This window comes from Protomyctophum bolini, assembly GCF_963924005.1.
Source record: "Protomyctophum bolini genome assembly, chromosome: 15".
Taxonomy (NCBI): domain Eukaryota; kingdom Metazoa; phylum Chordata; class Actinopteri; order Myctophiformes; family Myctophidae; genus Protomyctophum; species Protomyctophum bolini.
Window position 1 is genome coordinate 31,160,784 of NC_137876.1, and position 14,280 is coordinate 31,175,063.

General features: G+C 42.9%; 1 protein-coding gene across 1 annotated transcript in view; it reads right to left on the reverse strand.

The window, feature by feature from the left end:
- trim9 (tripartite motif containing 9) overlaps positions 1-14,280 on the reverse strand; it is a 52,435-nt gene that overhangs the window by 16,034 nt on the left and 22,121 nt on the right. Inside the window, exons 3-4 of the mRNA XM_080783739.1 lie at positions 12,214-12,336; positions 1,481-1,591 (exon numbers count right to left, since the gene is read on the reverse strand). Of these exons, the coding sequence (XP_080639865.1) occupies positions 1,481-1,591; positions 12,214-12,336 (234 nt within the window). The remainder of the gene's footprint in view (positions 1-1,480; positions 1,592-12,213; positions 12,337-14,280) is intronic.

Consider the following 14,280-nt stretch of genomic DNA (forward strand, 5'->3'; position numbering starts at 1 on the left):
AGTGTGCTGTTAACATGATGACAACTCACTGGGTTCCAGTCTGTAGTGAACAGTGTGTGTTCCTGGCCTGTCAGTGTGCTGTTAACATGATGACAATTCACTGGGTTCCAGTCTGTAGTGAGCAGTGTGTGTTCCTGGCCTGTCAGTGTGCTGTTAACATGATGACGACTCACTGGGTTCCAGTCTGTAGTGAACAGTGTGTGTTCCTGGCCTGTCAGTGTGCTGTTAACATGATGACAACTCACTGGGTTCCAGTCTGTAGTGAGCAGTGTGTGTTCCTGGCCTGTCAGTGTGCTGTTAACATGATGACGACTCACTGGGTTCCAGTCTGTAGTGAACAGTGTGTGTTCCTGGCCTGTCAGTGTGCTGTTAACATGATGACAACTCACTGGGTTCCAGTCTGTAGTGAGCAGTGTGTGTTCCTGGCCTGTCAGTGTGCTGTTAACATGATGACAACTCACTGGGTTCCAGTCTGTAGTGAGCAGTGTGTGTTCCTGGCCTGTCAGTGTGCTGTTAACATGATGACGACTCACTGGGTTCCAGTCTGTAGTGAACAGTGTGTGTTCCTGGACTGTCAGTGTGCTGTTAACCCATTTTGGGCGGGAACCCCTTTTGGTGCAAGCATTATGTTATGCTTTAGCTATTGAAAAATAGCAGATCTACAAGCTCATAGCGCTACGAGCTTGTAGGTCTGCTATTTTTGAAAAATCGAAGAACGACTGACATAGAAACATAGCTTTTTCAGAAGGTTTCTCTCATGCCAGATTTTTGGGTCAGATGCCGAATCCGATCCAGATTTTGGACATGAATGAATTTTGAACATTATAGGGATGCCAGGTTGAAATTAAGTGGTAAAAAAGGGATACAATTAATTGCAGAAGGGATGCCAGGTTGAAATTAAGTGGTAAAAAAGGGATACAATTAATTGCAGATACCAATGTCGTCCAAAAAGTTTTAAAGACAATGTATATAATGGGCCAAAATATAGGCCTATCGGTCTCGCTCTACTCGCTCCACATGTGTGCCTCAACCCTTCTTTCCTTGTACCTCTTCTCTTCACATGTGTGCCTCAACCCTTCTTTCCTTGTACCTCTTCTCTTCACATGTGTGCCTCAACCCTTCTTTCCTTGTACCTCTTCTCTTCACATGTGTGCCTCAACCCTTCTTTCCTTGTACCTCTTCTCTTCACATGTGTGCCTCAACCCTTCTTTCCTTGTACCTCTTCTCTTCACTATTCATTCAAATCTGAAAATGCCATACCTTAAATATAAAAACTATTATAAGCTAGTCAAATGAGTACATTATGCCTACACAGACTGTGCATAACATCAAACGGTTCTTATCAGAGCACCTAGCCATGAAATAATCTGACCCTAGCATAAATTCTACCTAAGCCCCTTTATGCCAAAAGACAACCCTCGTCTTGTAAATAATTCAACATCGGAAATTCCACAACCCATTATGGAAAGTGACATCTGACCTGTAGGAAGCCGCTGGGGTCGTTCTCCTTGATGACCTCCAGACAGTACTCCATAAGTCCGGTGGTCTGACGTAGTTTCACTGTACAGTGGGAGATCTGGTCTCGTACCACCTGGGACAGGAGCCAGGGAGACAAGAAGAGCGGGATAAAGGAGGGAGAAGAAAGAATATATAGAAGACAAAGTAAATTATGGGAAATGAAGCATAAATATTCTCGTTGCTGTCGGGAGGAAACCACCATCTCCGTTTTTGTTTTGGATAAATCAGTGCTATTGAACACCCTTTACGTCTGTGTGTTGTTTCGAGAATGATTGAACCAATGAAAATAGTAAAAAAAACACTTCGGACAAAACCTCTTAATTCCATTGGACCCTCAAACTGTCTGCTAAAGCAACTAACTCCACCACCTCTCCCCCTCTCATGGAAGTAATTGACACAAAAGTCACAACACCAACGTTGATGAGGCAGTATTGCTTTGTTTTCTAAATATAAGGTTTTCTTAATTTCCTGATACATACACATCATTTAGATAAATAACCCTATTCAAAATCATTGCTTTCTTCACTGCTGTAATCAATCAAAACATGATGTAAGCTCAAGCCGTCATTAATGATGACTGCAATCGAATGGTATCATGTATGCAGCTGTCCTGTGGTACCGACACATACAGTGAAGATAAAATGGAGGCATCAGACCAGAGAAGAAGCAATGTGTCCGACAGAAATTAGGATGTAGGAAAAGGTAATAAAAAAGCACAGCACAGGAAAGGAAAAAATTAGAGAAAGGCGGTGTAGGAGGGATTGGAGAGTGGATAAGTAGTGGCTGAGACAGAGAGAAGACAAATGGAATGAGAGTGGGAAAACAATGATTAAACACAAGTGTTAATGGATGAAGGGAATCTAAATAAGGTGGGTCAATACAAAAAACAATAATGAGACTGCACTGGAATTCTATAATTGATAATCATTTGACTCTTGACACAGATTGGGAGAGAGGGGTTGGGTTAACAGACACTGGCAATCACTCCTGTTGCTCATGTTTGCATCAGCAACAGGACATTAGGAACAGGAGGAAATTCAGGGTAGCAGAAGAGTGAAACACAGGAAGAGAAAATAAAATAAAGTAAAACAGGCTTAGACACAAGACATCTGCGCTGGGTCTCTGAATGACAGGGTTACCAAGTGTACAGTGTACAGTCAATATAATAATTAAATATACGAATGAATATAGATTACTGTAATGTATATTGCCAATGAATATGGATACAGTATATGTACAGACTATCAACCACATGAATTAACAGAAAGTATCTGGGGAATGCATGCACAATCTATCAACCGTGAATATGTGAATGAAAATATGCATCTTTCAACAGTGAATATACAGTTTGACACGCCACACTATTGCTGTTTCCAGACTGAAAGAGGCTATAGCTATTCAGGTGCAGGTATTCCAGATCATGGGCCTTCTAAATAAGGTAATTGGGCATTGTGCTACCTCCCTGGTCTACAAAATCTGTTACATCTCAGAGAGCAGATTAGATTTGTGTCTACTGTATATCATGTAGCCTTTGGCCCAAATGCACTTTTATAATATCTGATTTCTGTCTGATCTTTCCAACAATTTGCGCCTTGAATGACATGCCTCATACGAATGCCATGATTATAGCGGTTAATAACAAAGCTACAAAAACATTCATAACATTGACCACCAAGGATTCACTTGGCATCAGCAGCACCCATATGATTATGCATAAAGTAGGGTGCTAGCTACAAGCCCATTACAAATAGAAATCTAGCTGCTGTACAGATTTCCCTCATTGCATGACAGCCCAAATGTTGTTTCATCACACACCCATGCAGATGTCCAAAGAGCATCCTCTCGGCAGAGGTGCTGGACTGAGGGTTGCTAGGTAACAGTAACTTCAGCACTTTTAGCTGAATGCTTCCAGGGCCGTGAGGAGAGGGAAAGCCTCTATCTGACCATTTCCTGACACAGCATACGTAAAGATGGCTTGAGTAGAATACATACATCGTCGAATACATGCATCGTAGATGCAGACTCAGCTAATTGCACTGTAATCATCACTGTAGTACCTAATTTACCATTACTGTAATGACTGTTGACTGAGGAGACAGTGGTCACAACATCATTACTATCAGTACTACTAACACCCCATATAAGAAAGTAACAAACCTATACTTACAGACAACGCTAATTCAAATGTGATAACGGCATGGGTCCATGCAATCTCTAACTCCTCTAAGCATGATTTACTATATAAAGTTCAAGTTGTGGCGCGTCTATTGCGGGCCAGTCATGTCCAAGGCCACTGTCAGTGCAAATCGGCCCTGATCGTGCAAATTGGCATTGTTAGGCAACGGTTTCTTGTGAAAGACGTCGAACATTTCATGGTGTGGCATCATGCTGCACCACTACAGTGTGGTATACACACCGTACCACACACACTGACCCAGCTCATCATATTCTCATTATCCTCCACTTTTCATAAACTGTAATCAATCTGGACACAGCTCATCATGCTGCGACAGGGAGCAGCAGGTTTTGAGACTTGCCTCCCCCTGGGGACTGTGATGATCTGGCCCCATGTCCCTAGTCAGGTGCCATGGAGGTCTGCTGTGTCAAGCCAGGACCGTCCATCCACACTGCCCCGCAGTGGCCTGGCACAGCTCCAGGAGGTAGTTCTCACTGCTGTGCTGTCGCAGTCCATTTCACAAACACACTCACCATGTCTCCCCATCTCTTCCTACTGTACCTCCCACTGCATTTACAATCACAATTGGAATCACTTGGAGTTGCAGATCCACTTTATTGTCCCCAGATGGGTAATGACATTATGGGCATGTTATGGTTCGCAGCAAGGCATAAAACTTTAAGATGCATGTACGGTAAAATCCTCAGTGTTAAACCTATCCATTTGTATCATGAAGTGTACAAAATAAATGTAACTAAATGGCCTCGTAAGGGTCCATTGTTCACTCAGTTCAATTGACAGTGATGATGTGTGTGTAGTACATGTAGGTTATTTTAGAGTTAGAAGCAGTGATTGACCAGGAAACCCAACATTGATCTGCATACTGTAGGTCACACACATCATTTACCAATAGATGTGTCTGTAATTTGCCTTCTAATTTGTCATTTGTTTTGTAATTAGTATTACTGCCGAAGAAAATCCTGGAACTGACAATAGTGTCCTCTCCTCCATCCATCTGTCTTCTGCTTCTCTCCTTACATGACCCAGAAGATTTGCAACAGAAATAGAAGTCCGCTGCACCACTGACACACATTATTAACAGAAAAAAAGACATTTTAGTAATAGTTAATCCTTAACTATTTTATTGCCAAGTGCAAACATGCAATGTAGTTTTTTTCCCCACAGTTTGTTCCTAAAACTGTGTGGGAAGAAAACTGCATTACAGAACCAATCCCAAAGTCCTTAGGGCAGTCCTTCAGTTAGGGACAGTTACAGGATTGGTTTTCAAAGCAGTGGGCATAGTTTCGTAAAGCCTGCTGTTCTAGCAAGTTCTACCTTCCACTTAGATTTCCCCACACGTATCGGTAGGCTGAGGTCTCCCGATCTAGGTGAGACTAGTCTCTTGGTGGATTTGATGCAGAGACACATCAGCAACTTATAAAGTACGTTCTCCTCTCTCCCTGTTGTCCTCTTGATCTTGCTGCCTTCCATTTCTCTTTTCCTTCTTCTCCTTATGCTACCCACTCAACTCAAGTCACCTCTCCTGCCCTCCATTTCACATTCCAACTTCTCAGTTCACTGAGCAGACGACTTCAACGCACATGCACATATCAGCAGTTTCACTAAGTGTTCCTGACGTTTTTTTTCTTCTTTTGTTCTTTTAGGATGGCAATCAGCTCGGAAGGAAGATGAACCTGCTTGAGGCTATATCACTGTGCCTCCTGAATATAGCAAGAGCAGAAAGGTCAGAGGTCGATAGAGAGAGACCTGCATACTAAGAGAGTCGTAGTATGATTTCATGCTGTTATCTATGGAGCACTCTAATATAACTTAACTATTATTAAGAGGCTGATACAAACGCATGCGCGCGCACGCACGCACGCTCACACACACACACACACACACACACACACACACACACACACACACACACACACACACACACAAACATACTGTATATATCAGTGCTAACAGGTGCAAACATTCATTTATGCACATGCGCAGACACGCACGCACGCGCACACACGCGCACACACACACACACACACACACACTGTATATATCAGTGCTAACAGATGCAAACATTCATTTATGCACATGCGCACGCGGCACTGTGCTGTGGAAGAGGACAGCAGCAGAGGGCAGGGAGGTGGGTGTGAGAATGGGGTCGAGGCCGTCCGTGTTGCAGCGACGCAGATGAATGGAGCTTGCAGAGAAAGGAGCCTCAACCTCTCCCAGACATAATCTGTATGTGGTTGTCATGGTGATGAAGCACATCACTGAGGGAGCTTACTCCAACTCAAAAGAACCACTCTGACACTTTCAGACTGGGCAAAAACAAAAACAACAGGAGATTTGACCTTAAGACTTCACAAACAACCGCTCCCCCATTATCCACCAACATATTCTCCATCTACATTTCACACAGACAATTTGCTGTCCCTTACAGTAGGTTGTGTACAAAATTTGCAATGACTCATGCACCTAACAGCAATGCCACCCACCAGACTCCAGGCATATGAACATAAAACATTTTAGAAGGAGATGATGGACTATGCGCCTTTCTTTAGTGTAATTGCTTCAGTGCTGTGACTGCCTGCTGTGATTATTAGGTCACTGCGGTACTCAGACACCACAGTGGGCTGCAGTCTCCTAACCTGCCTCTTCTTCTTAGCAGTACAGGCTTATATCCATAATAGATATACTCCAAACATCTACTAACACTTTACTTTGCAAGGTCCTTGGCTTGGGGAACAGTAGACCTCTGTGCATATTATTACTATTAGTTTAAAAAGTATACAGTAAAACAGACACCACCTGCAGGGGTGTAAAGTAACCAACTACATTTATGTTTTACTTTATTTCCACTTTTCAGTACTTTCACTTCTCCATTAGGCCGACATCTCAAGAGGCAAATATTTGAAAACTTTAGTTGCTAGTTACTTTCTATTATTTATATAAAACTTACATTAACCACTTCAACCATGGCTATATACATTTCGTCCATTTGAAAATATCAGATCTACAGAGCATGTAGGGACATTCTGTATACAGTATGAGTACGTGCTACTTTTGGTACTTTAAGTACATTTTGATACCAATACTTTTGCACTTGAATTCCAGACTTTTATAGTATTTCTACATAGCAGTATTGATACTTTTACTTAAGTAAACAATTTGAACACTTTTTCCACTTTTTCCACCACCTGCATGTACAGTACCTGAAATGATCAATTACAGGTAAGTAATGGTCATACAGGGTTGATTGGCAAATAAACTGAGAATATTCAGTTATAAAAATGGGGTAGAAATAATTGGCCTCTAAGTTAAAGAAAGTAGTAGTAGGCCTAAGAGTGAATGAAATCTCTATGTAACAACACCAAGATTGTGGTATTTTTAGACAAGCTGTTATGAGGTACAAATGCCGGTTTATTCAGTAAGCCTAATGGCACATTGTAGGCCTATGTCATATTACAGTTGTTACTGACAGTGACAGTTTTAAAAGGGGGACACTATGATTAATATACTGTAGCCAGGTAATGAGTTGTCTCACCTAAACTAGACATCCAATATCACAATAAACCAAAACATTATTCTGTAACAAATCCTTAAGAAGAGGCTCTTCTACTATTTGCACAGCATTTTATGTAGACAGGGGGAATGAGTGTGAAAGATACCATTGGCATTTCACTGTTTCTCTCACTTCAATGTACAGATAAACAGTTTTTGCTGGAGGTTGAATTGATGTGATGAAAGCACTCCAGTTATATAGTGAGATAATTATTCATTTGAGATTTGCTTCCAGCACTTTATTTCCCCATTACATTATTATTTATTTCCCACACAGTTGGGGCCATCTTCATCCATCATACACTGCAGAAGTTTCCTTGTGTTTTAATGAGCAGGACTGGAGAAAGTCTCACATTGACAGCCCATGGCGACAAGGGGGAACCCCAGCAGAAAGAGAGAGAGAGAGAGAGAGAGAGAGAGAGAGAGAGAGAGTATAGGGAATTCAGAAATCGGTTATGTTTGTCGAGCGACACCATCATGCCACAAAGTTTAAATTAGGCAAAAGAGACTGAGCAAGAGTCACAGACAGACAGGGGGAGAGTGTCTCACACAGATGAGTGAGCCACAGGAAGGTTGGCCACGAAGACACTAGGATCATTACGGGATAAAATACAAATAGACTGAGGTGCAGCTGTACTCATTCAAAGTCCTGATCTTAAAGCATCCCTGAGAAGACAGAGGGAGGGAGACACAGTGAGCCTTACGAATCACTTTGTATCACTCTTCAGCTCTCAGCAGGGCCCCTCGTCTGTGGTGGGTTCTCTGCACTGAAACTACGCTTTGCACACAATTTTCACAATCCCAGATTGTAAGGACGCACGCATGCACGTGCGCGCGCGCGCGCACGCACGCACGCACACACGCACACACGCACACACGCGCACACACACACACACACACACACACACACACACACACACACACACACACACACACCAGTCAAAAAAACACTTTGTTTACTAGGTGTGATTTGGGGTGGGAGGAGGAGTAGGACTAAGCCCCTATACGTCCTCTCTGGGGGGGGGGGGGGGGGGGGCTACCTGTGAGCGGGGAGTGTTGGCTGATGAATGAATATCAACATCCTAATACATCCTGATACTGGGGGGTCAAATTATGACAGGCAATTCCTGCTGTCAAAATATGACAATAGGAGGGGCATAGAAGGGGCTACTAGTGCCCCTTACAAAGAACATGAGAACATAGAACTTTAATTCCATATTTTCCATAATATTTTCAAAGAGCAGATCTACAAGATCACAATGTGTCACATCATGGCTCATTGCATCCTTGTAGATCTGATATTTAGCTACTTTCACCTGACACTCTTGCAGGATGAAGTACTACCCAGGGGGCAAAGGGGGGTGTGCTGCATTTGCCCTGCCATAAAAGGTTGGCCACTAGAAATAATATCTATGACCCAGGCCAGTAGGAACACAACCTATATGGACAACCTGGTCAACTTGCTGGAAATCCAATATGGCCACCTCAATATTGGCCCCTATGAGAAAATAGCTTTGGCGATAACTTTTGAACCAGATGGGCTAGAAATGCAAACTTGGTGTCTATTTCATGGGCCTGGGAAACTCAATAGAAAACGTATCTTTATGATTGGGTGTGTCTGGACCTTTAATAGTCAGCTGTCACCGTAAAGGTCATTGTAGAACTCATTTGCGGGTGGCGTCCATCTTGGAAATATGCAAATTAGGGGTCCAGACACTAAGTTTGAATTTCTAGCTCATTTTGCCCAGCAGCAAGTTGACCGGGTTGTCCATATAGGTTGTGTTCCTACTTCCTACTGGGTCATAGATATTATTTCTGGTGGCCAACCTTTTATGGCAGGGCAAATGCAGCAATCTAAAAAAGAGGGGGGTTGCCCCCTGGGTATAAGGCAATAATTTGCGGAAAACATACAAAGTTGAAATGAGGAGATAATAATGGTTTCCGTTGTGTTTTATTGAGGAAGTGAGAAAGAATTGTAGAGCGTCCGCTTTAGACGCCTCTTAGGGGCGACTATAACAACTCCAGGCTTCCTGATGATGTGTCAAAATGGACCTGACTCATAAGTATTGAGGTACTTCTCGCCTCCACACAGCATCAAAACAGAAGCCCATGTGTCACCATGTTTGTCACCATGACAAGAGGGCTTTGGCGTCAGTGTGGGTTTGTCCCATGGAGCAGGAAGGGAGAGGCAGGGGGACAGCAGCGGGGCTTTGAGGGGCTCAATGGGAGATATGGCTTAGTCACAGGTAACAGGCCTTCTCCTTGCTCCGTTGGTACGATACAGAGACAGTCCTACATCCTCAATGGGAGATATGGCTTAGACACAGGTAACAGGCCTTCTCCTTGGTCCGTTGGTATACGATACAGAGACAGTCCTACATCCTACAATAAAGTCATACACAATAAAGGCCAGAGTGTTTAATTTAGCTGGGAGTGGGACGCGTCTGTGAATCAGGGGATGGGTTCCACTTCAACAGTATGCCCAAAGCCTTTAATGCCAGTGGAGTGGGCCGGTACAGACACTGATCGTGCAGACCTCAGAGAAAATGCTGAGCACCATCTCCACATCCTACTCAGGGGTATTCAATTAGATTAGGAAAGGGGGCCACGTTTGTAAAATGACTTTAAGTCAGGGGAAACAAGCCTGTGAGAACAAAAACAGACTTGAGGATTTTTTGCTTGAATATGAACATGTCATGTAAGGGCCACTTAATCCTTTCCTCTGGGAATCTTGCAGTACACTATGAAGGGAAGTCCTGCAAAACAAAGCATATTGTGCATTCTATTATTATATTATGTGAATGTACTTAAAATAAAGCTGCAATCCATACGTTTTATGTGTGTCCTACTAGTTAACATTCAAACCTGTCTCTCGCATGGCAGACAAAAGTTGTACTACTCGTTCAAGAGGGAATCCCCACTTGTCCGGGACAGACATCTCGCTTATGAGCTACAGACAGTGGTACTTGTCAACCAGTAGGTATCCTATACCTGACACAATGTGATAGATAGATACATGTGGTGCTCTGTGTCCAATCGAGTGTGAAGACTGGCTGGCATTTCTGAAATGTTAATGAGTCAGCAGTGGATTGACACCTATCGTTTCATTTTATCTGGTAGAGCTAGCTGGCCAACTTAATTCATTTTCAGTATGGATCATTAGCGCTGGAGTACTGACGACAGTTTAAGTAGATGTCTAGATGCTAGGTCAATCTACGGTGATAAGTGCTATTATTCTACAGTATTTTATGCCTTTATGCTTTGTAGTTTAGTTTTAATGTGCTGTATGTCACTGTATCAGGGGTCTTCAACAGGGGGTCCAGGACCCCTAGGGGCTTCTCAAAGTTACTACAGGGGAAAGACAAATCTCTGTGTGATAGGAATGTTTATTTTTTTACATTAACCCCTTGAACCATAGCATCCCAATTCTGAAGGGAATATTAGCCAAAAATAGCAGATCTACAAGCTCACAACGCCTCGCACTGCAAGGCTCATTGAGTCTCCGCTGGGCATCAGATTATTGGCTTAGGAATGCAACAAAAACTAAAATATCTCCATGAATTCGAGGCTTCATGGGGTGTGTAATTGATAGGAGAAACAAATTAATATATATATATATAGAAAAGATTGTAAACAAATAGCACCGTTAATTTACACTACTGATGACAGTGCTGTCAAACGAGCCTATGAAGCTATCTATGACACCTACAGTACTGTATGTAAAAGTTCTGCAACACAATTTTATACAATATGTAGTGGGGGTCCCTGCTTCATCTCTCTCTCAGTCTCACATAAGGGGTCCCTTATGTGTTTTTAGAATTGTCCATTATCTGTTCGGCATCGTTAACACCGTTGGAGATTGCTGCGAATGGAGCAATAATCCCTGACTGAATAAAGACTGTGACTGTGATCTATCACTGGAAGACATGTCATGCATCAGTGAGTGACATGTCAGAATCAGTGAGTGCCGCACATGGAGCCACCATTCTGCTGGCTGCCATGCAAGACCAGATGCACTGGTCCACTTAAAAATTCCTATGTCACAGAAGTGTGAATATCCGTTCCCCCGCCTCACTGAGAAGCCTGTCATCTTTAACAGAAAACACCCTTAATTTAGCTAGCTCACAGCTAACATACAGTTACATTACATACTGTACATACAGTATACACAGACACATTAGGTTACGTAAAACCATATATTTATTCAAATGTGCATGAGAGAGAACATGTGCAGTCATGTCTGTGTATGAGTATGTCTATGAGTGGGTCCACATGTACCCATCCTTCTCAAACCACCTCTGCAGGTGGAAACTTAATTCTACAGACCAACCAGGCATGAAATTGGATGCTTTTCAGCACAAGTGTGTATCTCCCCCTCCCCCTGCCCCTCCCTCCTTCCGTCTTGCTCTTCTACCGTCGACGATTGTGCTTGTTTGGTCGGCCACAAACAGCTTGAGGTAAACGACGGTGTGCCGCCCTTCTCGTGCTGAGCGCTTAGCTCTGTTATTTCAACATGCACTACAATAGCTACAGTGTCTTATACTACAGTAGATTACAATTGTTTGAGCTGGCCCTCCTAGATTGTATGGATGGACCTTCTTAACAAGTAATTTAATAAATTTTGAGTCCTTTTAAATCTTCATCAAAGTCTCATCTGCCAAATGGGTGACATAACTTTACTGTAAGTGTTCTCTTATTTCAATAAATGTCCAGAATAAAAGACTAGGCCCAAGGCTGTGTTTGATATATGCCAGGTTATGGTCACTCACTTACGTGTGTGTGCGTGTGCGTGTGCGTGTGCGTGTGCGTGTGTGTGTGTGTTTATATCTGTGTGCAAATGTGTGCACGCACGCACACACGCACGCACGCACGCACGCACGCACGCACGCACGCACGCACGCACGCACGCACGCACGCACTCTGCTCTGGGTCAAGTCATGCGTACTCACCATCAGCTTGTGTTCATGCTCTTTGTTTACTCGGGACAGCAGCTGGGCCTTACGGCGGTTAAGGGCTTCAATGAGAGCATCACACTGTGCCACCAGGCAAGCTTCAAACTCCACTCCATTCTCCTGGAACACACACATAGCAATGTACTGGAGACGTCTTTCACAAAATTCACAAACTGTGGAAATCGGGACACATTTGGACACCTTGTATGTCCAAAACCGTTTGTTTGTTTTTTTGCAAAAATATAAGAAATGCCATGAATGTATAAAACTGTTAAGAAGTAGTGAAAATAGTAGATCTCAGACTTGTACTGTACTGTGTGTGTGTGTGTGTGTGTGTGTGTGTGTGTGTGTGTGTGTGTGTGTGTGTGCATGCGCGTGCGTGTGCGTGTGTGTGTGTGTGTGTGTGTGTGTGTGTGCGTGCGCGTGCGCGTGCGTGTGCGTGTGCGTGTGTGTGTGTGTGTGTGTTAGGCTGCGCAACAGTGACACTTGGTGGTCAGACAGACCTAGAGACAGACCCAACCAGCCAGCCAGGGAAACACATTGCTGTATTGGAGTGGCTGCACCACTCAAAAATATATATAGAGAGAGAGATAGAGAGAGACAGGTCAACAGTTAGGAAGTTATATCTATCAAAGAATGAATGGATGGACGGACAGACGGATGGACGGATATACAGATAAATATCAAACAAATGCAGGATAAATCAAGTCAACAAAGAATGCAAAACATTCTTTGGGGCTGAATCACTGAATCACACCAAGACAGAATGGGAGATCTACAATGTATGGAGGACACATCATGTTCTGCTTGTATTAAGAAGCAATGAACCACACACAGAGGCAATCTGCAGGCATACAAGACCAGATGCACCAGGCCATAGCGAGGAAGACATTTGGCTAAAACAAGGAAGGGGGAGGGAGAGAGCGACAGTAGCAGCATTTGGATCAAAACGTCAAGTGGAAAGAGGAGACTGCAAAATGTCCACAGCTGATGTTGTTTGAATTCTGTTCACCTGGGTAGATAAATATCGGATATCCCATGATGAATATCTCACACGTATACAGTTATCCAATTACTGTAGCACCTGTGTTGATAATGCAAAATATCAAATATCAATGGCTTGTTCTTATTTATCCACTCCTTAACTTACACCTCCTCCTGAACCAGCCCCTAAATCACAAGTTACAACCACATCCTTCCATCTCCTGCTTCTCTCAACCAAAAAACATCTCAGAGTCAGTCCCGCCCACCGTTCTTAACCCTGTTGGTTATCTGCCTGTGAGTTCCTGCTTGCTGACAAAACAAACCCTGTGTATCACATTTTTATTGATATTGTAACATGAAATAAAGTAGAGTATTACCTGCACTGTCTACAGTGTGTAGACAGTACAGGTAATAGCCTACTTTATTTCATTGGTGTAGAGTAGACTCTACACACCAACTGCAAACTAGGCTTATTTTCTACAGAGTGGTGGGCATGCGTCACACAAGCCCAGAAATACGAGGCTTTACAACAATTGCAACAGGATAGTCCAATGGGAAATATCTCCACAATATATCACAGTAGAACTACTTAAAATACATGGGTGGATAAGGATATACTGTATAATACAGTATATATACTGTATGAGGCTGACATTCCAGTCAAAATAAAGGCGTAATTTAGTGAGGGGGCACACTGCATCACTTTTTTAACTAGAAAAACTGTTCTTTCTGGTGAGTGGTGCAATGAATTATATTTATATACTAGCGTTTACACTGCCATATTGTTGAACCTAAATATTATATCAACTCCCCCTTCTTACCGGTTTTAACCTGACTTACCTGTGTATTAGAAGCTCACAGTTCATCCAAGAACATTTGATATTCAAATGTTCTGTAAGCACAGCTGAAGTAAAGCTTTATTCCCAGGTCTACACTACAGTAACAACTAAAGTCAGCATTGAATAAATGCAGAAGCTAGAACAAAAGTTGTACTCTTTTCCCTCTCAGTGAGATTTACTTGTGGAAAGTTTCCAATGTGAGTGTTCGACAGGCGCCCACATTTACACCTGTCATGTACAG